We start from the raw sequence: 18,618 nt of genomic DNA, 5'->3' as shown, positions 1-18,618 counted from the left end.
GCTTCCCGTTCGCTCAGCCCTATTTAAGCAATGTACCGGCAGATTAGTAGTTAGGTGGGTGACCACTAGCGAATACCTGCTGTTGTATGTTTTTGTCTTTTTGTTGCAGCTCTGAACGTCATACGGCTCAAAGCATCGATTTTCTCAGCTTAGCTACGAGCGATGTTGGAGGTAGGTGCTGCGGGTGTTTTCCTAAATTAAAGATCTCTTTTTGCTTGTCTCACTCAACTCGACCTCGGATCATGGACATGTGAAGCAAGTCTGCGGCCAACGCCATGTATCAGATGCACCTATGAGACAGTGCTTCCAAGCGCTGCTTTGGTGCCTTCATGTATGAAGGGATATTCGAAATGGAACGTGAGGTCACAGGAACAGAGGGAGTGGTGAAACAATGCTCTTTCGAGTTTTGTTTCCATCCAGTGTCTATCCCACGGTAAGGCTCCGAGCCGATTATCCAAATGACTGTCGTTGAAGATCAGTATCCGCCAACTCCTGTGTATCCCTGCCTGCAAATGCTCAAATGCCAAGTCGTCAATGTGATGCTTTTTTCTTCCCTAAGCTCTCCTCACTTTCTCCTGGTATCATAAATCAAAGCTGGTAACTACTTGTGATTTAGGCCTTCTTGTTCTTCTCGGCCTCGGCGGACAGACGGTCGTGCTCGTCAATGTCACTAGACAAGTATTAGTCACTCGGCTCATGAAGGTCAGGAGAATGAGAACGTACATAGCTTCCCAAGGGTAGTTGATCCAGACGTCGCCGACGGTCTCCGCAGCCAAATACCTTCCCTTGAGAGTCTCCTCGGGGAGTGTGCCCTTCTTTGCCTTGTCCTTGTTGTGCAGCACGAAAATGCTGAATGTGGTCTTCTCCCCTGTGCGTCCAGACTTCTTCTGCGCCTCAACGACATCCTTCTCGAGCTCGCGCACCGCGTACTCGAGCGTTGTCCTTGTGTCATCGACCTCGTCAACAATGAGGACATTCTTGCCGATCAGGTTGGCCATCTCGAGAGAAGAAAGATCGAGCCATTGAGTACGTGTGACTTTTGTGCCGGGGACTTCGACCTCGGAGTCGCCAGAGCCGCCGAGCTGCTCGTACAGAGAGAGACCGATCGCCTGAATGGGGATGTTGGGCGAGCCGTCGCGCTTTAGGAAGGAGCGCAGAATGCGCGCGGGGACGTAACCGCCGCCGCCGATGGCGATCATGAGGTTGGGCTTGAATTCTTCGAGGATCCTGGGTGCAGCATCCTGGCAATGCTTGTGCACCTGTGGTGTGTCAGTATGTTATTGCATTGAGTTTGAGCCGAAGTAATGGCGTGGAGCAACGACGCAGAACCAGACATGCTTGGAACGCTGGAAAGTGTGGTTTGTGACATATTGCGTGTCGTAGGGTAGTACATTGACAGTGAGGTCAACCGTAGTACAGCATGCACAGTGCCTACTGCGGCGCGGTTATGTACGTACCTGGTTGTATGTGACGTAGAGCTTCTCGACCATGGTTGCGGTTGTTGTATGTAAAGTACAGAAGCACGGGTGAGGCGCAAAGTATAAATTATAAGGTACCGAGCTTGGTCGGTGGGGTCTAATATTGAGATCGAAAAGAAAAATCTTGGGCGCGGAGTACGCCGACAATGAGGCGTGGGGTAAATTTGAGAGGTCGAGCAGCCCCGCGCTAGTGTGGAAGACGTTAGCTTCTAGGCCTTGACCTATATTTTCTTGCCTTTCTTTTCACTCGTGCCGCGCTCTCAATTGTATTCGACACGCGTAGCGCTGACTGTGTTTGAATTATACTCGTATATACAGCTAACTGTGGATTCGTTCCCCTTGCTGCAAAGAGCAATCATCAACCCTATTCCAAGACAACAGACCTTGAGGTCTGCAGTACATCCTAGGCAATTATGTGCCGTCCGTTCCTCCTACACACTCGCTCACGCTCGCAGATCTGGGCTCAATTACCTCCCAGGGCCCCACACCATCCAATGTACCCTCCTTTCCTGGCAACTGCACAGTATGATCGTAGCAGTAGACATAAAATGCATCGCAATACGGCCGTACAATGTACATGTCGTTAATGAGAAGGTCTTTGAAGTTCATTTGCCGTTCTCTATCAGCCCTTCGCACAGGCTCGACATGAACGTACACCACCGCTGGGTCATGGCGAGGATGAGAGGTAGTGCCCCGGTGAACGACAATGTTCTCCTTGGTGCCGGCTTCGATGAAAACGTTCTTCCACCAAACAATGTTGCCTTGATCGTGTTGGTCAATCGGGTACATTCTGGAGTGCCGAGGGCTTGTGAAGGCATGCAGTTTTTCATCGAATTGAAGTGTGTGGACGGTTTTAATTGCATAAGACGATACCCATGCGTTGCATTGCAACATGAACAGACCATCGTGACTCGCGGGTATGAATTTCAAGCTTGTCCGGTCGCCGAATTCGATATTGATGTCGTCGTCGTAGTACCCGTCGAGTACTTGTTTGGCACTGTGGAGATATTCGCCTGCGAAAGTGAATCGATAATAGAGCACCTGAGGGCTATTGCCGGGATTCTGTTCACTATTAGGTTGGGCGAGCAGGCATAACACAATCGTTTCAGTGTCCGGTTGTAGAAGCAACCCTAAATCAGAAAACATCGAAGGATTTAGATGATCCCCTGAAAGCATGGGCGTATCATTGCTGACGTTGAATGATCTGCCCTGCTGAGTGTCGTAGTTCCAGATGTAGACGCGTGTCCGGCCTTGCAGGTGCTGTGCGCATGCCACTGTCCGATGTCGACACGTTACGGCGAAATTTAGGGCTGAATTGATAAACCGAAATTGTTTTAATGGGCTTTGACCGTCCAGTTCGCCAACGTAAACGGTTCCGTTGGTATGTGGAGTAAACACTACTAACTCGTCGGACGCATAAAGATTTCGAAGCATGCCGCGGGCCATGGAGACGAGGACTTTATGGGTCAATGACCTCAAGTTTAGCACGTGCACTTGACGGCGGTTTTTGTCGAGCCATATCAGGTTGTCGCCAGCAAGTATTTGTTCGCCCAAATGAAAGGGTGCCGATATCTTGAAACTGCTGTCTGGCGGGGCTGATTGAGAAGCGTGGCGGAAAGCATGAATGCTTCGAGCTTTGTGCCAGCAAAAGTCAAGGTCGGCGCCTTGAAGATTGACCCTGCCATCGTACCAGCTGTCGAGGCTGGGCTTAAGTACTACCAAGCTTCGCAGTTTCTCAGACCAGGAACGAGATACCTGCCGGTGGTTAGTATATGTAAGTCTACATTCTCACAGACTCTTTGGCGGTTGCCTCGGCATAGCAGGAGAAGACTGTTATGAACGAAACAGTTCTTAAGACTTTGTGCAACGTGAATTCTTCAGGTGGAAACAATCGTACGGGTTTGACCTACAAGCTGCAGTCGCCACGGTGTAGATGTATCAAGATACGAGAATATGTGAGAGACAAGCTCTACGGGTAGTTGCCCGATGATGTCACACTGGAAAGTTCGTGGGTTGGTAAGAGACTGGACAAACCTCCACTCATATGGCGTCAGCTCCTTAATCAAAGCTTCCAGAGCGTTTAGTCTCGAGCCAGAGGTTGACAGTCGCGTGAACGCTTCCGCCAAATCACTGCTCGCCATTTTCGGCAATTGAGCAGCTCATCCGGGGTAGCGACGGGAGGGTTTACAGCAAAGGGAGAGAGTTCGCCGACCTGACACGTTCGGTGACGTTAATCAAGGTATATGGAAGGAAGTGGCACGGTCGTCAAAACGTACCCCTCTTGACGATCTCTTCGTCGAGGAAGGCACGATGGGGCATCCTCGTGGCAACTAGTGCCGATACTTGCAAAGCGAACTGCATGCACATCACAGTGCTGCAGCAGCAATCGCGAAATGTTCCGAAGAGATGGCTTACAGCGGGTACGGTGCCGACGCCTCGCAGTTGTTGACATTACCGTGTTGTGCAGTCACGCTGAAGAGCACACTGGATTGCACAAATGACATAAGGAGCTGTCTGTCAGAGCTGACACGCTATCAGACCCCACAGCCAGACATTAAGCGTTATAGCAGGGTGGTTATAAGACTGTTCGGAGTGCCGCGGCCGTTTCACTTGATGAGGATGCATGTGGCCGGCCGACGTCTGCGCGAACCTTGAGCTGCTTGTCAGGAAGCTGCACAAGAACAAACGGTAAACCTGCTCCGGCGCCGTCGCGGGCTTGCTGACTGCGACCCAAGATGCGCAGTCTTTGCCACCATCCATTTGCTCTCTTTGATCGTGCCTCTCCAGCTCCACTGCCAGTTTGGCTGCGCAGAGGCCTCCAGACGCTCAGTACTGCCATCGATCCCCTCATATCGAGTGTGTCCTGTGCTTGTGCCAGATCATCGAGGGGAACGCTGCTGGCCTCCACGCATGGCCTGTGCCTGGCATCTCCTATCCTTTCACAGATGATACTTTTGCGGCACACGCCCTCCACTGTCTCAGCAGCTCCCTTCGCGGCCAGCGCTGCTGCTAGTCCGCCATAGCCGACGCGCCGTGCCTCTTCCCTCATTTGCATAGCATAGCAATACGTGGAAGCCATCCGTCCCATATTATAGATGCTGTAGATAATCCCACGCTTCTCTCACCCTCATCGCTGCAGGACAGCTCCCGAGCTGCTACCCGGCGCCACGGCAAGCCTCTGTTCGTCGGCAGCTCCCGATTCCTAGCAGCGAACGACGGCTTGTCTTCGTTGCCGACCTTTCTGGAACAACACCTCCAGTTGCCGCTCCGCACCGCCAATCTGCCCTATATCGGGGACCCTGCAGCCCAATCCAGCAGTGTTTTTGCGGATTAACAGAACATTTCTTCGTTGCGAAAACCTCCATCCCGGCTCCAGGGCGCTGTTCAAGGGCCTTATTGGCTTAGCAGCCCAAAACCTCAACATTGCTGCCATCCTCCCCCGCCGCGTCTCCACACCATGGCTTCTGTCGCAGAAGCTCGCCGGAGCCCGTTCTCTGGCGACCACAACCCGAACATGCACAGGTCGATTCCCATCCTACCCTCTTCCAGCTCCTCGCTAGCACCTCCGCGAGACCCAATGGACATCACGCCGTCCTCAACCTCGGCCATGGGCCCACCCAGCCTGATTGCGCCAAGTATAGATCGACAACACCTCACGCCGACACACCAGACACACGCGCAGAGTCAATTAGCGAACGGCGATTCAGACAACAACACGCCCAACGGCAATGGCAGTTCTGCGCCCGCGGTGGGCGCTGCAGCAGCCGCACAGCAACCCAAGGTGGTTCAGACGGCATTCATACACAAACTCTACAAGTGCGTCTACCCCAGACCTGGGCAATGTATGCAAGTACTAACATAGACTCAGCATGCTCGAAGACCAAAGCATCCAGCATCTCATTTCTTGGTCTAGCACAAATGAAAGCTTCGTCATGTCTCCTTCCAGCGAGTTCTCAAAAGTCCTGTCGTATGTACCACACCAGCTTTTCTCGTGTCGTGCAATACTGATATACACTGCAGTTCATATTTCAAGCACACCAACATCTCATCTTTCGTGCGACAATTGAACATGTACGGTTTTCATAAAGGTGGGTGGCGTGCGCATACTTTTTGCGGAAGGGTTGCTAAGGTCGAGCAGTGAGCGACGTATTCCACACTGGATCGCCAGACTCACCTCTCTGGGAGTTCAAGCACGGAAATGGGAACTTCAAGCGCGGCGATCTTGTAGGCTTGCGTGAGATCAAACGACGAGCCTCGAGGCACGCGCTCATACACCGAGACTCTTTCTCCACCCCTAAGATTCCCATCGGGTTACCTCCTACACAGCCTGTCGAGCAGCAGATGCCGGATCCTGTCGAGTCGCGGCTGAATGCTTTGGAGTATAATTTGCACAACATGCATTCGCAGATTCAGCGATCAGAAGATACGTGCGCTTATCTCAGTCAGAAAGCAGCGGTCTTAATGGAAGGCATGATGCGCTGCCATCAGGTACGCCACGTTTATATAATACTTGTGTTCTCTAGCTAACGGGATTGTAGTGGAACCAGGAGTTGACTCATCACATCATGGACCTAGTGCCAGATCCAGAGCACTCTGTGCACAAAAACAGTATGTAGACCAGGTGTTGTTGAAAAGATGAAGTACTGACTATCGATACCAGTCGCAGTGATGCAACGAGACATCAGCCGATACACCGATATGCTACGCACACTAGATCAACCGGAGGAGCCGTCCTCAGCACGGCAACCGTACTTCATGCAAGTGGACAACAACGGTCCACCCCTCTCACCACGCGCAATGCCTCATGATCAATATCCAGATTCTCGGCGAGGATCATTGGCTGGCCTTCCACGACAGACGCCGGTGAAGCCTCCAGTTCCAGCGCATCTTGCAATCTCACCACGTCGATATGGCTCGATTGGCACAGGGAACTACTCCCCATCATCAGCCAGACCGCCAGCTGCACATCAGCCGCCTCCACCTCCTCCGCCTCCTCCGCCTTCAATCCAAGCGCCAGGAGGAAATGGAGGGAATAACATGGGAAGCGGCGCATCGCCTCCTTACAACCACTTCCAGCGACGACACACTTCTGCTGACATCCGCACCGTTGGCTGGCAACCACAGCCCCCACCCACACATTCGCCATACGCATCTGGCCACAACTCTACACAATGGCCTTCTTCACCACATAGAGCACCGATTGGTGGTGGCGACGAGCAACTTCGCAACGCTCTAGAATCATATCAGCTTCCTCGAGGCCCTCGTGGGCGGACATCGAGGCAGGGCACACCACCAGATGGCCCTCCATCGTCACTGAACCCAGACAGTGGTTGGACTCTTCCTGGAGCCCGATACCCGTTTAAAGGCTTCGATACACCTGGCCCGCCAACACGTCGTTCCAGCATGGCATCAAATGTGCATTCTCTTCTTAACCCTGCCGAGACAGCTGAGCGAGCAGACGAAGATGAGCCCGAGGACCCTAGGAAGCGGAAGAGGATGCAGTAAAAACATTTCACCGCACAGCAAGTCTTTTTTTTTTAGAAATTCCCAGCGGCTTGTTGCTATTTCTTATCATCCTTTGGAGGCTAGCGCTTGGTTAATCGACTGGCACTTTGTTTCATCTACCCTAAACTACGGAGGCTATCTACTCACCACTTATGCCCTTTCGGCATAATTTGTTTCCTTACTGTCCTTTCTCATCAGATATCCACGCATCTTACATGCCAAATTCCTACCAGATCAATGCATTGGCGCTTTCCAGTCTCGAAAAGCTATCATCAGCAATCTTCAATCAGCGTCGAGAACCGATCAATACGCCTTGTTCCGCTCAATCTTCGTCAACCCCTCTGTCTAATATGCTGATCATGTGCAAACACCAACTCCAGCTCGTCATGCCGATTGACTCTGATACCGATGCTTTCGCGGAACGTTGTCATGGAATCGATGCCGACGGATGTGTATCCTAGGTGGTCTGGTCGCGGTGATTGTAGGGCGAGTACAATGCGCTCGATGGCTGTGCTGTTCGCAAGATCCAACGGACGATATATACTTCAGATGGTGGAGCGCAGCACATCCACTTGCTTGGTGTTGACGTGTGAGAGTACGGCATTGTCGTTAAGGTTCTACAATCGAGGTTGGAGACAGACGAGGCGATGGCTGTGCCTTGCGACAAGAAGCATGAGAAGTGAGGCACTGCTGCAATCTGCTCTGTCAGCTTGGAGACTGCCAACGAGGAACGCGAAGTGCTCTTTTGGGGTTGACGTGGCGCATGGTTACGGATCCTTTAAGCAGAAATGGTGCGCTCCGTGAAGCCTACGAGAACAGCAAGTAAGTCTACAGCCTGTCGGTGAGACTGGTGAGCTGCGTCAAGGACTCTTGAACTGACAAAGTGAAGTGTTAGAGTCATTCCTGAGGTTCAGCGAACGAAGCTACTGAGAGTAGACAGAGCTAGGTCCTGATCGGGCAATCCCTACCCACATGTCCGCCATTACAGCAGGTGCAGCCCTCGCCATGAAATCATGTACGCAAAACAGAAGATACGTGCTGTGAAACTAATCTCGAGGTCATCAAGTCATGTGTCATTAGGTACCAATGTCCATCCTTGCCTCCTACTAGGGCCTTTCTCCCTTCTTACGATCGCCCGCTACTCTAGGTAACCTCCCATCCCACACAAAGGGGGTATATGGTAATTATTATACAAGAACTCAAGTTCGCTGCCTTTTGTACGCCTGACCTCCACCTGTATGTATATCGGTGTATGCTGAACGCCGCTCGCCATGAGAACTTATAAGAAACAAGGAAAAGGAAATACCGCGTTGTGTTGCGGAAGTGTATGGTGTGGCGTCGGTGAGAGAAGGAGAGATTAACTTCTCATGCGTTTGAATCTCCGGCTGGCCTTTCTTCTGAGACCGCCCATTGTGCGCCGGACGCTCTCGCCGTCTGTCTCGTCGCCCTCTTGTTTCTGACTTGGCACCGCAAGGCCTTGTTGGTTTTGCCGCGCACTCTTGACAGAGTTCTGATGCGCAATCGTTTTGTTCTGTTCACGCCAGAACAGCCTCTTCTGATCAATGACTCCTTGACTTAAGCTCCCGAATCCTTTCTTGACAAAGGCGAAGTCGTGAAGAATGTTCGGATCAATGCACGTCCTGGGCAGATTCTGGACAAGCATAAACAACTCCCCATCACCCGGTCGGTACTTCCTAATCTCAGGCTCGCCAAGCTTAAAGATGGCGAGCGCATAGCGGTAGAGCGCCCGGGGTCCTTCATACAAGAAGGCGTCCCAGATTCGGAGAACTGTCTCAATAGGAAGGACACCGACGAAGAGGGACATAAACCACGATGTGCAAGACAGGGCTACGGTAGGCTGGCGTTGAAACTTCGAGTTTGGGTGTGCATGAGAGCCAGCGCCGGAGTTGATGAGATCAGTGTCGTTGATAGAGGCCCATACTTTAGGAAGGTAGTCTTTGATGAGCATCATGAGGACATTAACTTCCGTATTTGCGAGAGAGCGGGCGTGGGCGCCGGGAAGGTGAATCTGAGTGATGATCGTGAGGAGGATGAAGACCTTCTCCTTGTCTTGCTTAAGGAACAGGAGCAGAAGGCCAGCGATAAAGTTGAGCGATTGGCAGTACCCGATGCTCGGGTTGTTGAGCGCGAAGCAGGAGAGAACTTCGCGCAGATCTTGGATCAGAGCGGGCTCGTCATCAGACTCTCCATCGAGGAGGTCAGTCGCTGGTTCGGGGCGGAAGTGGATGTTGTCAGGGAACGTGCGGTCGAGATCACGCTCGATCGCATCCTTGTCGTCCTTGTTCAGCTCGTCCCGTTTGACTTGTGCTGCCAGCGAAGCGTACAAGCCGATATGCTCTTTCTGCTGGAGCGTGTGCTGGCCGCCAGAGTAGTACCACCACATAGCTCCACGCCACTCCGGAGGATAGCCTTTGCGAGCATAACGCTTGACTTTCTCGTTCATCTCAGGGAACTTGGTAGGCTCAGTCGTTGGAAGGCCCTGCTTGGTCATCAACGCTATCCACTTGTTTCGGCGCCTGCTGATATGCTCTTCATATCTCGCCGCCCAGGCATTGTGCTCTTGTACGCTGACGTTCAGCGATTCTTTCTTGAATCCATAACGATCGCGCTCCGCTGGACTCGCCATCTTCCGCACTGCTGGCGCAATTCCTGGAGCCTGCACGTTCTGTGTGGGTGCAGCTGTGGGCTTTGCCTCGGCGGTCTTTGTGGGCTTCAAAAACGAGTCCAACCCAAACCCACTCTTTCGGTCGTACACACTGGTCGATGCTCGACGCGGGATAGCTTCGTCCTCATCAACTTCCGGCAGTGGCTGAGACTTCTGCAGCGGTGGTGACTGCAGAGCAGGGTCCACCTTCGCTACCGACTCCGTCGATGCCAACCGAGATGCACTCGGCCTCTTTGAATGCCTTCTCGAGTACGCCTCAATGTCGGCCCAATCTCGTCGCGACATACGCGACCTGTTCATGGGCAGTCGTGGCAGAGCAGCGATCTCGCGATGAATCTCCGACATTTGGGCCCGCTTGGCACTCGGTACCCTAGCGGGCAGTCCGTCATCCGGGGTCTGTACTAGTGTGCTCGGCGCACCAAGTGACAGGGCCTGCAGGGTCATCGATATCCGTCGGGGCAGCTCCTCACTCGATCGTTGCCTTTCATCCGACATCTTCTTGTTTGTCAAGGCTGTGACAGCTTCGATCGTTCTTGGTGTGTATTGGGCCTGGAAAGGACTGATCTGTGCTAGCGGAGGTATTTGATGCGGCTTCAACTCGCCCTCTGCTCCGCCTTGTGTATCATCGTCAAGTAGACTCTGATCTAAGGTATCTGTCGCAGATGGTGGGCGGATTGAGAGACGGTGCTTTCTCATCCCGGCCTTCGCTATCATGCCATTGAGAGGCGGTGCTGGGGAACTATCCCATTGCTTGAGGTTTTCAGACGACTGGAATGAGGACAGCGATTCAATATCGCGAGATGGCGTCTGTGATAGCTCAGGCGGTTCCAGATCCAAAGCCATTGGAGACGGGTCTCGTGCTTTCTCGCCCATCATCGAGTAGCCTCGCTCGTCCTCATCATAGCAGTAGGCGTCGATAACATCGTCAACAGCGCTGAACTGATCCTGCTCTTCCTCCTCTTCAGCAACCTCCGAAGTCTGTATTGTCTCCGGCGAATCGTCGCGGTCGCGTAGACGGTCCCTCGATTGGTCTCTCGAGTATATGCTGTTCTGACGGTCACTAGCCACAGAGCTGCGCGCCGTTGCTATGCTGCTTCTTTCTGTGCTAGCCTCCATCACACTTGAGGAGGTGTTTGTATAGCCTGACCTCGAGCTGAAACGGGGCTCCTCGCCTCGCAGCTGTCGAATCGGTGGTGGAGGGTAGTAGTCCGAGTGAGACCAGTTCGGCACTCCACGGTTGGGCTTGTATGTGCCGGACAGGTTCGACCGCTCGCCACTACGGTACTGACCGTAGTCGGGTATCGAGGTTACGGAGCGCAATGGCGGCGTGGGGTTGAACGAGGCTTGTGACGAGCTGGTGTAGCCGCGTGCTCGCACGGGCGATATCGAGCCAGATACGTCTTCTGACGAAGAATTCCACTGTGGTCCGTTCGATGTGGGGGGATTACTGGCGAGAGGGTTGAAGATAGCGCGTAGGTCTGGAGAGCCGGGCCCACTGCCATCCCGTCGCATCGCGGGGGCCATGACTGGTGATGATGTGGGGCCTTCGTTCTGGGGCAATTGTGCGTACTGGGGCAAGGACACGGCGGCATGGCGGAGAAGGGAGGGTGCTCGCTGTCGTGGGGGTGGGAAGTTGGGGGAAGGTAGGGCGACGGATTGGAGGGTGGGGCTCTCGGAGGGAGCAGGGCTGTAGGCACGACGCTCGTAGGCGGGAGAAACGGCGGTGTCCATGTTCAACAGCAGTCCTCTCTTCGCACTCAGTCCATTTCGCTGCTGTATGTAAGGGTCTCGCGGCGGCGGGGAGGCGGGCGGCGTGTCGCAGCTCGGGGGCCTGTAGGCGACGTACTGGAGGCGCGAGGGGGTCGAGGTGGGCGTGTCGTAGGGGAAGCTGGAGCTGGGCACGTCGTCGGTGAGAGTCCAGTGGGAGATGGTAGTGGTGGTGCCAGCACGGTATAGGGCGTCAGCCATAGCGGCGGACGTGGTAGCGCGCAGCGGTGCTCATTCGAGCGGAAAGGTAGGGAGCTCGGTCGTGGTGGCTTGCGGCGAACGCATTATCGAGAGAGACCGGACGCGAGCTATTCGAGGGCAGCCTTTGCGGGAGGCTGCAGGTGAGATGCTCGAGGTGCTCGCTGCTGTTCGGGCGTGGGTGCGTCTGGACCTCAAAAAGCACTGGACCACTGCACTACTGTCCGGGAGTCCAAGGTGGGCACCGCCACAGCTCGGGACCACAGAATCAGGTGGTAAGAATTGGCGAGTGAAGGAATGCTGCGAAGGGAATGCTGCGAAGGGGTGGCTAGAGTGGCTGCTTCTGCTGTGCGGCGGTTAAGGAGCGTGATGTGCACGCCGCGTGCTGGGCGACGTGTTGTTTAGGGCTGCGTGTGAGAATGAACTCCACTGGGAGACGGTGGTGAAGGGAGCAGCGTCGCAGAGCCTGAATACCAATACCGCCGGCCTGGTCGTGCAAGCAGCCCGAGTGCATCGTCCATCGGCTTCCGCATCCCCGTCCGGCGTGGGCCGTGAGAGGCTCATGCGCTGCCTTGACGTTTTGGACTGCTCTGCACCTTCCAGCAAGCATCCTCGAGCCGCGACCTTCACGCATGCCCCAATACAGCCAATTGCAGTCAGCCAGGCGGCTACTCTTCATTACCGAGATTGGCACATTGGCACCGTTTCTCGCAAGTGGAGGCCCCTGCATATCCTGGCCGCCCGTCCGCTGTTTCCAATTGGCAGGGAACGCTACATCGACCTCTGTACCCTTCGCTTCATGCTTATTACTTCATCACTATCCGCATGTGGCTGCCGGAGAACTGCAGTTTGGCCAAGGGAGTCGGTCTGCATCGTCTCCAGCTCGTGTTTAGCAGCTGCGTCTGCGTCCGCTTCCTGAGACGTCCTTCGGTGCAGAGCTGACTCGTTAGATTGGCCCTGCCAGCAATGCCAGCGCTGCAGTCCGAGCGCCTTAAGGGAACATGACTTCGAGAAGCACATGGGTGTCGCCGCGACCAGTTCTCCCGCGGTCGCCATGCTCCACTTGGCCGTTGGTACGTCACTACGTGTTCTCGAAGGGCTTGTAGAGCGCTCATCCTGGCCCTCTCATTTCGTTCTCTTCATCTGACTCCCTTCAAGGTACACACCACGGCTGAGGAAATTTGCTTATGACGACATGCTTAGATGTGAAATGTGTTTTTCTTTTATCAAAACGAATCCGAGCATTCCTTACCCGGGCAACTGCCCGGGCGTGCAACCGCATCCCAACTGCCAGCGGCTCGGAGATTTTCGTTCGCCAATATCGCGATCATATGTACCATCCATGTTGATATAGATCCATTGCTTGCTCTTTCCGCCGCCCATCACCGATCTGTCCCTTGCCAGCCGCCTGACGCAGCTTCGCCAAACGCCCGAAATGCAGTGTATCTATCGATTGGGAGCTTGTTGCTCCAGGCGGCCCTACCCGTCGTGGTCGCGTGACGTCCTTCTCACCTCGCATAGCGCTTGATCCAGTCCTTCGCATTCTTCTCGAACTCGTTGCGGTTCTCCCTGTATTCATTGGCAATAGACGGTTCGATAGCGTCGTCCGGGTTTGGTTCGATGAGGAGAGTCTGAATCAGGCGAAGGACCGAAACGACCTTGTTCGGCGGCTTCCACTCGTCGGGACGCAGCAGACCCAGGCACATGGAACCCTTATCGTCGTTGCTGACGTTGGGGTGGTAGATCTTGGTGCGGAACGAAACGACTGGCGGTTTGAACGGGTATTCGTTGGGGAATGTAATCTCGAGCTTGAAGTGCCCGCCCTGTGCAGCGTTAGCTTAGCCTCATACTGCAAGTGAGCGCGTGATATGCATATACATACCGCGTACACAGACTGGTCAGGACCATCCATAAGAACCTCCCACTTTGTCATGTTCTGCTCATCAAAGTTGATCTTCATGCCTGAAGGCATGTCGGCCATGCACTCGCCATACTCCTGTAGTACTGTCAGTATGCTTTTCCTAGCACATCATACAAGAGGCTTGCCTTCATGATCCTCTTCTTTGCTCCTGTGCTCATCTTGGCGGTTGCTGTGTTTTCGTGGTGGAGTGCTGTGTTGCCTGAGAAAGTATTGCGGCGCTACAGCTGCAGGGCGCTATCTATGCGTTGTCAAGGCTGAAGGCGAGTAAAAGAACGCTAGAGACAGAAAGAACGAGTTTTACTGTGCAAGGTGTGGTAGCTTCCACAAGGACCTCACAGGTGAAGTTGGGAAAAGGTACGCGCGTGGTGGGGAAGTCTAGAGAAACCATGACGCAGAGGCAAACAATTGTGGTTTGCGATCACTGACTAACTCCAGACAAAGCTAACGGATTTCCGGCTGCACATGCTGCCTTTGCTCGACGCCTCCCACATTATTGCTGCTGCCTTTGCTTCCATTATTATTTTTTGGCTCAAGGTTTGTTGCATGTGTTTCGAAGCCCGCCGACGTCACACCCGCTTTTAGTCTACAAAGTCACCAACTGTAACATGAGCATGCCCACCACGCCGATATCGGTGTCGTTTGGAACAAACATATCAGCAGCCGTGCGATAAGTCAGATGATCAAAATGGGATTATCTATTGATACTCGCACACATGGTATAGATCCTAGTACGAAAGCTTGAGAATACGATTAACCGTGGGTGGCTGTGCCAATTGAGCACATTAATTGAGCACCATAGTGGACAGTGATATGTATATAAACGTGAAAGCATCAATTTTAGTACTAGGCTACAGGATATCTCAGTTCATCGTTCGTTGTTCATCGCCGCCAACTCCACTTTTTGCCGGCGCTATGGCACATACTTATACGAATTGCCCAAAAAGAAAAGGAAATCGTCGCTCATAACATCGACCGCCCAAACGCCTCAAAGCCCGATATGAATCTACTGCTTGGGGTCGGCAACAGCAGCGTAGCTGGCGTCGCCGGCGTGACCACCCTTCTCGTTCTTAGTGGTGTCCTTCGCGCAACCTGAGCAAGCGCACTTGCCCTCGGGGCAGGGGCACTTGCCAGACACGGAGCCACAGTTGCACTGAGTCTTGCCGTTACCGACCTCGTGGACGTTGGCCTCCTCTACGCTGGGCTTGCCGCCATCCTCAGCCTTTGCGCATCCGGAGCATGCACACTGGCCCTCAGGGCATGGGCACTTGCCAGCTTGGGAACCGCAGTTGCACTGTGTCTTGTCGTCGCCAACACCGTGAACATCAGCCTCCTCCTTGGTGGGCTTGCTGCCGCTGCCGCTCTGACCCTTCTTGAGGTCGGCCAGGTGGCGGGCCTCGTTGTGGACATCCATGACAGTCTTGTTGCCCTGGTCGTAGAAGGCCCTCAGCTTCTGGCCGGTAGGTGTGCCCTGAGCCTTGTCGAAGTAACTGGTCAGGCCAGCCCATGCACCCAGTGCCTTATTGGAGAGACCAAGCTTCTGGTCGACGACCTGCGCCTTCTGCGAAGCCTGTGTCTTGGAGTCGAGGTTCTGGAGAGTCTGAAGGAACTTGTTGCTGTAGCCGTGCTGCTTGTCGGCAGCAAGGGCGCTCTCGATGGCCTTGTCGGAGATGGCGTAGCCGTGAGCAAGGTACTCGGCAACAATACGAGCGCGAGGCTTCTGCTCTTGCGAGATGTGATCAGCCTCATGGGAGTCGTCGACGGCTGACTTGTCGGTGGTAGACTCGCCGCCAGACTGTGCGGACTTGACGTGGACCGAGTTGGGGCCTAGCTGTGTGCTGTCAAGGAGGAGTGCGGTCTTAGCGGCAGCTGCCTTCTCAAAAGTGACGGATGCAGACTGCGTGTCATTACCAGTCGACTTGACGGAGATGTCCTGGATCTTTCCACAGAAGCTGAAGAAGGACTTGATCTCGTCCTCAGACGTCTTCGTGCTGATGTTCTCAACGTGGACAGTGGAAGCCATTGTGGATGGAGTGTGTGTTTGTGTATTTGTGTATTTGAAAGGTGTGTGAAGGAGTTTTTGTGTTTGTTGATGTGGTGTTAGAGGAGGTCAGTAGAGGTATTTGTAGTGAGAAAGGAATGTTTGCGTTGGTGGGGTGTTCGTATGGAAAGAGGGAACGGGGCTGATGACGTCGCTACTCCGCCCCGCGCGTTACAGCCACGTGTGGCGACTTCCGCACAAACAGCGCAGCGAATCTTCACGAACCACAAAGCAACTTGCAGACCATTTGACATGTGCAAATGATGAATGTTTGCGCTTATTGTGCGGTAACTGGCTGCTAAGCTCAAAATGTCTTCAGTTGCGGGCCACGCAATCTACACAGCCAAAGTTGAAGTTCAGGTCTGCTTGATCTCGAGTGGTACGCGTATAGTACTTCGACACACTTTATGCGAAGCTCCACGGATACTTGTGCATACAGGGGTGGATAAATTCGCATCAGGCGATAAGAAATGACCGCTAACTCCACGTCATCGTTACAAAAGAGTGAAGTGGTATGAACTTTGGATTTATGGGGTTGCCGTCGATGTGTTGTTCGTAGCGGAAGAGTCCTTCATTTACTTCGCTGTGGTCCAGCCGTTAACCGCAGCATCAACCTCACTCCTATACCTTTGTTGCCCCTCAATCTGCTCCAGGAAGACCTTGTACTTAGCCTCCAATAGCTTCTTGACGTTCTTGTCCGTAATTGGTTTCACCGTCTTACCAGGCTTACTGAACCTGTCCATAATATCCCAGAGAGGTTCACTGTTGCCGTCCTTGTCTGTGCTCGCCGCCTTCGCACCAAGCATAGCAGCACCATGTACGACAGCAGCGTGAACGTACTTCGGAATCAGGACGGGCATGTCGCAAGCAGTAGCGACGAGCTGCATAAGCAGGCCGTTCTGACATTGCGAGCCAGACATGAAGATAGACGAGATGACGTGTCCGGACTCGTTCATCGTTGATACGATCTGGTGAGTCTGCAGCGCGATGAATTCCAGTGTAGCGTAGTAGTACAGCGCCAGGCCGTCCAGACTCTTGTCAGAGCTCAACCCGATGACTGAGCCCTTCATGTTGGGGTCTGCGATAGGGGAGCGGTTGCCAAACAAGTCGCCGTAGAAGAAGAAGTGGCGACCGAGCCATGAGATGTGTGGTGCGCTTTCACGCTTGGCCATCTCGTGGAGATGCTCGTTCAGGTAGTCGTAGATGTTTGTGTTGAAGGTCTCTGCGACAGAGGAGGCTTCTTTGAATGCAGGATGGGTCTCGATGACGTGCTTGAGCAGCTCTCCTGTTGCACTTTGGCCGCCTTCTGCCATCCAGTATTCGGGTAGCAGGACATCTCGGTAAGGGCCCCAAACACCGGGTACGAAGACTGGGTCGCGAGACATGGCAAGATGGCAGGTTGATGTTCCTGCAACTGCGGCCAGTCGTGTGAACGCCTGCTCGACGTCGTTCTTTGCGTGGTCCATGTCGAGAGTATCTTCGTCAAGTTTGACTTTGGCACCGACAGTACCAATCCAGCCAGCATAGGCGTCGATGACACCGCTGCCAACAGCAACGCCTGGATTGAGACCCATCTCTGCCGCAGCCTTCTCGCTGAGGGTTCCGACAAGCTCACCAGCAGTGAGGTAACGTCCATTCTGCCATGTGTTAGCTAGGTCCCGTTCGCTTAGTGATGCAGGACAAACCACTTTGTCAACACCTCCCATGCGCTTGAAATTGTCCTCGCACAAATCCTCCAAACCAATCTTCCTGAGGAAGTCTTCCTGCCAACCCTTTACACTTCCATCGACGCCAACGGGGACGAAGCCTTGCTTACAAACTACACTGCAGTAGCTTCGAGTTTCACTTCCGGTTGCTAAATGTGTCAGTGCATCGCCCAAATCGTAAAACTTGCAGCGATCGAAAAGCTCCTTCGGCATGTTATTCTTCAGCCACAAAACCTTGGGTATTTCCATCTCGATGGACATCTTGCCTCCAACGTAGCGGAGAAGGTTGTGATTGGTAGCGTTGATCTTCTCAGTCTCCTCGACTGGTCGGTGGTCGAGCCATAGAATGACGTTGCGGTCGTTACCGTCTCTGTTGTCGAAGTGCGGACCAGTGACTGAGATGGGCTTATCGGTGTCCTCTGAGAAGACGGAGAGCGAGCATGTAGCATCGAAGCCAATACCACGGATAGAGTCTCGGTCAATGTTGTGTTGGTCCATTGCCCGGCGGACGGATGAGCAGATGCATCGCCAGATGTCTGTTGTAGATTGTTCCTATTGCCATCAGCTTCTGTATCTTGGAGCATTGTTCCTGGTCGTAGTACATAGTAGCCGGTCTGTGGCTGCCAGAGGCCAATGTTTTCTGAAGCCAATCCAACGATGTCACCCTGATCATTCATGATACAGGCTCTGGCGCTGCCTGTACCAACATCGATACCGATGTAGTGGTCGACATGAGGACGGATCTCGTTGCGAGGGTCGGTCATCTGGCGCGACGGCTGCCGTGAGTTCTGTCTGAAGGGAATTGTAACTGCCACTGTGATGTGTGTACAGCTGTAATGTGGTATGTAAGAAAAGCAAGGGAGGAAAGGTCAGGATAATCAATCGAATTGAGAGCTTTAAGATAGTGTTGAGAACATTCTACAGCTCTGGCTAAGTGATGAGCACATAGCTATCAGGACCATGGTGGGGGCGGGGCAATTGAAGGGCTTAGTGATCCTCGGCTTTCCAGCAATAAGACTGAGTCTGGCTGCCGTTCCCAAAGCCAGCGCTCGTGATTTTCTGGACGCTTTCCAGAATGAATGGGGAATTGTGGAGATCGTGAGACCCCGGATCCACCTGTTTTGGCACCCCGAGTGTTGTTGGCTGGAAAATACGCCACTAGGTAAAATCGATTCTTGGAGCGAGTGTAGTCGCGTGGGTATTCGGGGCATCGCCGACACTTGACAGCCACCGTTGCGACGCGAGCCGACGCGATGGCGTGGGAGAAAAGATGTTCGAAGTTTGGTGGGGAGCTTGCTGGTCTGGTGAATGTTAGTCAG

General features: G+C 53.6%; 8 protein-coding genes across 8 annotated transcripts; 1 reads left to right on the top strand and 7 right to left on the bottom strand.

Annotated features, from left to right (window-relative positions):
* Window positions 1-214: 214 nt before the first annotated feature.
* BU25DRAFT_384503 (xanthine phosphoribosyltransferas-like protein) lies at window positions 215-1,601 on the bottom strand. The gene is made up of 3 exons (XM_033704327.1): window positions 1,458-1,601; window positions 724-1,259; window positions 215-670 (listed from the first exon to the last, which is right to left on the bottom strand). Exons 1-3 carry the CDS (start codon window positions 1,488-1,490, stop codon window positions 613-615), a joined length of 627 nt encoding a protein of 208 aa, XP_033566657.1. The 5' UTR covers window positions 1,491-1,601; the 3' UTR covers window positions 215-612.
* Window positions 1,602-1,762: 161 nt separating this feature from the next.
* Window positions 1,763-3,804, bottom strand: BU25DRAFT_406991 (uncharacterized protein). Its single transcript, XM_033705421.1, has 2 exons — window positions 3,389-3,804; window positions 1,763-3,233 (listed from the first exon to the last, which is right to left on the bottom strand). Exons 1-2 carry the CDS (start codon window positions 3,617-3,619, stop codon window positions 1,890-1,892), a joined length of 1,575 nt encoding a protein of 524 aa, XP_033566656.1. The 5' UTR covers window positions 3,620-3,804; the 3' UTR covers window positions 1,763-1,889.
* A 32-nt stretch (window positions 3,805-3,836) lies between these two features.
* On the bottom strand, window positions 3,837-4,751 carry BU25DRAFT_152362 (uncharacterized protein). Its single transcript, XM_033700641.1, has one exon. The coding sequence runs from the start codon at window positions 4,564-4,566 to the stop codon at window positions 4,054-4,056; it is 513 nt and encodes a 170-aa protein (XP_033566655.1). The 5' UTR covers window positions 4,567-4,751; the 3' UTR covers window positions 3,837-4,053.
* Window positions 4,752-4,935: 184 nt separating this feature from the next.
* On the top strand, window positions 4,936-6,983 carry BU25DRAFT_418139 (uncharacterized protein; the record flags this gene model as incomplete). The annotated part of the gene is made up of 6 exons (XM_033707855.1): window positions 4,936-5,294; window positions 5,347-5,445; window positions 5,499-5,566; window positions 5,617-5,966; window positions 6,017-6,086; window positions 6,139-6,983. 6 exons carry the CDS (start codon window positions 4,936-4,938, stop codon window positions 6,981-6,983), a joined length of 1,791 nt encoding a protein of 596 aa, XP_033566654.1.
* A 1,040-nt stretch (window positions 6,984-8,023) lies between these two features.
* BU25DRAFT_406989 (uncharacterized protein) lies at window positions 8,024-12,076 on the bottom strand. The gene has a single exon (XM_033705420.1). The coding sequence runs from the start codon at window positions 11,635-11,637 to the stop codon at window positions 8,341-8,343; it is 3,297 nt and encodes a 1,098-aa protein (XP_033566653.1). The 5' UTR covers window positions 11,638-12,076; the 3' UTR covers window positions 8,024-8,340.
* Window positions 12,077-13,062: 986 nt separating this feature from the next.
* Window positions 13,063-14,132, bottom strand: BU25DRAFT_152298 (UBC-like protein). The gene is made up of 3 exons (XM_033700640.1): window positions 13,681-14,132; window positions 13,517-13,630; window positions 13,063-13,457 (listed from the first exon to the last, which is right to left on the bottom strand). The coding sequence occupies exons 1-3, from the start codon at window positions 13,711-13,713 to the stop codon at window positions 13,143-13,145; spliced, it is 462 nt and encodes a 153-aa protein (XP_033566652.1). The 5' UTR covers window positions 13,714-14,132; the 3' UTR covers window positions 13,063-13,142.
* Window positions 14,133-14,539: 407 nt separating this feature from the next.
* BU25DRAFT_152162 (uncharacterized protein) lies at window positions 14,540-15,738 on the bottom strand. The gene has a single exon (XM_033700639.1). It carries the CDS (start codon window positions 15,573-15,575, stop codon window positions 14,559-14,561), a length of 1,017 nt encoding a protein of 338 aa, XP_033566651.1. The 5' UTR covers window positions 15,576-15,738; the 3' UTR covers window positions 14,540-14,558.
* A 302-nt stretch (window positions 15,739-16,040) lies between these two features.
* Window positions 16,041-18,554, bottom strand: BU25DRAFT_445491 (Pentulose kinase). The gene is made up of 3 exons (XM_033709441.1): window positions 17,902-18,554; window positions 17,279-17,851; window positions 16,041-17,230 (listed from the first exon to the last, which is right to left on the bottom strand). The coding sequence occupies exons 1-3, from the start codon at window positions 18,061-18,063 to the stop codon at window positions 16,169-16,171; spliced, it is 1,797 nt and encodes a 598-aa protein (XP_033566650.1). The 5' UTR covers window positions 18,064-18,554; the 3' UTR covers window positions 16,041-16,168.
* Window positions 18,555-18,618: the final 64 nt, after the last annotated feature.

The sequence above is a fragment of the Macroventuria anomochaeta genome (genome assembly GCF_010093625.1).
Source record: "Macroventuria anomochaeta strain CBS 525.71 unplaced genomic scaffold BU25scaffold_3, whole genome shotgun sequence".
Taxonomy (NCBI): domain Eukaryota; kingdom Fungi; phylum Ascomycota; class Dothideomycetes; order Pleosporales; family Didymellaceae; genus Macroventuria; species Macroventuria anomochaeta.
Note: the sequence above shows the minus strand (reverse complement) of the source record. Positions and strands in the feature narration are given on the sequence as shown.

Excerpts from the sequence above, each read along its gene's own strand:
- BU25DRAFT_384503 (XM_033704327.1), bottom strand. The coding sequence starts at position 1,490 with ATGGTCGAGAAGCTCTACGTCACATACAACCAG. Across the intron at positions 1,260-1,457 it reads TCTACGTCACATACAACCAG|GTGCACAAGCATTGCCAGGA; the intron begins GTACGTACATAA and ends GACACACCACAG. Across the intron at positions 671-723 it reads AACTACCCTTGGGAAGCTAT|TGACATTGACGAGCACGACC; the intron begins GTACGTTCTCAT and ends ATACTTGTCTAG.
- BU25DRAFT_406991 (XM_033705421.1), bottom strand. The coding sequence starts at position 3,619 with ATGGCGAGCAGTGATTTGGCGGAAGCGTTCACGCGACTGTCAACCTCT. Across the intron at positions 3,234-3,388 it reads CACCGTGGCGACTGCAGCTT|GTATCTCGTTCCTGGTCTGA; the intron begins GTAGGTCAAACC and ends AACCACCGGCAG.
- BU25DRAFT_152362 (XM_033700641.1), bottom strand. The coding sequence starts at position 4,566 with ATGGGACGGATGGCTTCCACGTATTGCTATGCTATGCAAATGAGGGAA.
- BU25DRAFT_406989 (XM_033705420.1), bottom strand. The coding sequence starts at position 11,637 with ATGGCTGACGCCCTATACCGTGCTGGCACCACCACTACCATCTCCCAC.
- BU25DRAFT_152298 (XM_033700640.1), bottom strand. The coding sequence starts at position 13,713 with ATGAGCACAGGAGCAAAGAAGAGGATCATGAAG. Across the intron at positions 13,631-13,680 it reads CAAAGAAGAGGATCATGAAG|GAGTATGGCGAGTGCATGGC; the intron begins GCAAGCCTCTTG and ends ACAGTACTACAG. Across the intron at positions 13,458-13,516 it reads CTGACCAGTCTGTGTACGCG|GGCGGGCACTTCAAGCTCGA; the intron begins GTATGTATATGC and ends AACGCTGCACAG.
- BU25DRAFT_152162 (XM_033700639.1), bottom strand. The coding sequence starts at position 15,575 with ATGGCTTCCACTGTCCACGTTGAGAACATCAGCACGAAGACGTCTGAG.
- BU25DRAFT_445491 (XM_033709441.1), bottom strand. The coding sequence starts at position 18,063 with ATGACCGACCCTCGCAACGAGATCCGTCCTCATGTCGACCACTACATC. Across the intron at positions 17,852-17,901 it reads AGCCACAGACCGGCTACTAT|GAACAATCTACAACAGACAT; the intron begins GTACTACGACCA and ends TGATGGCAATAG. Across the intron at positions 17,231-17,278 it reads TGGGAGGTGTTGACAAAGTG|AATGGACGTTACCTCACTGC; the intron begins GTTTGTCCTGCA and ends AACACATGGCAG.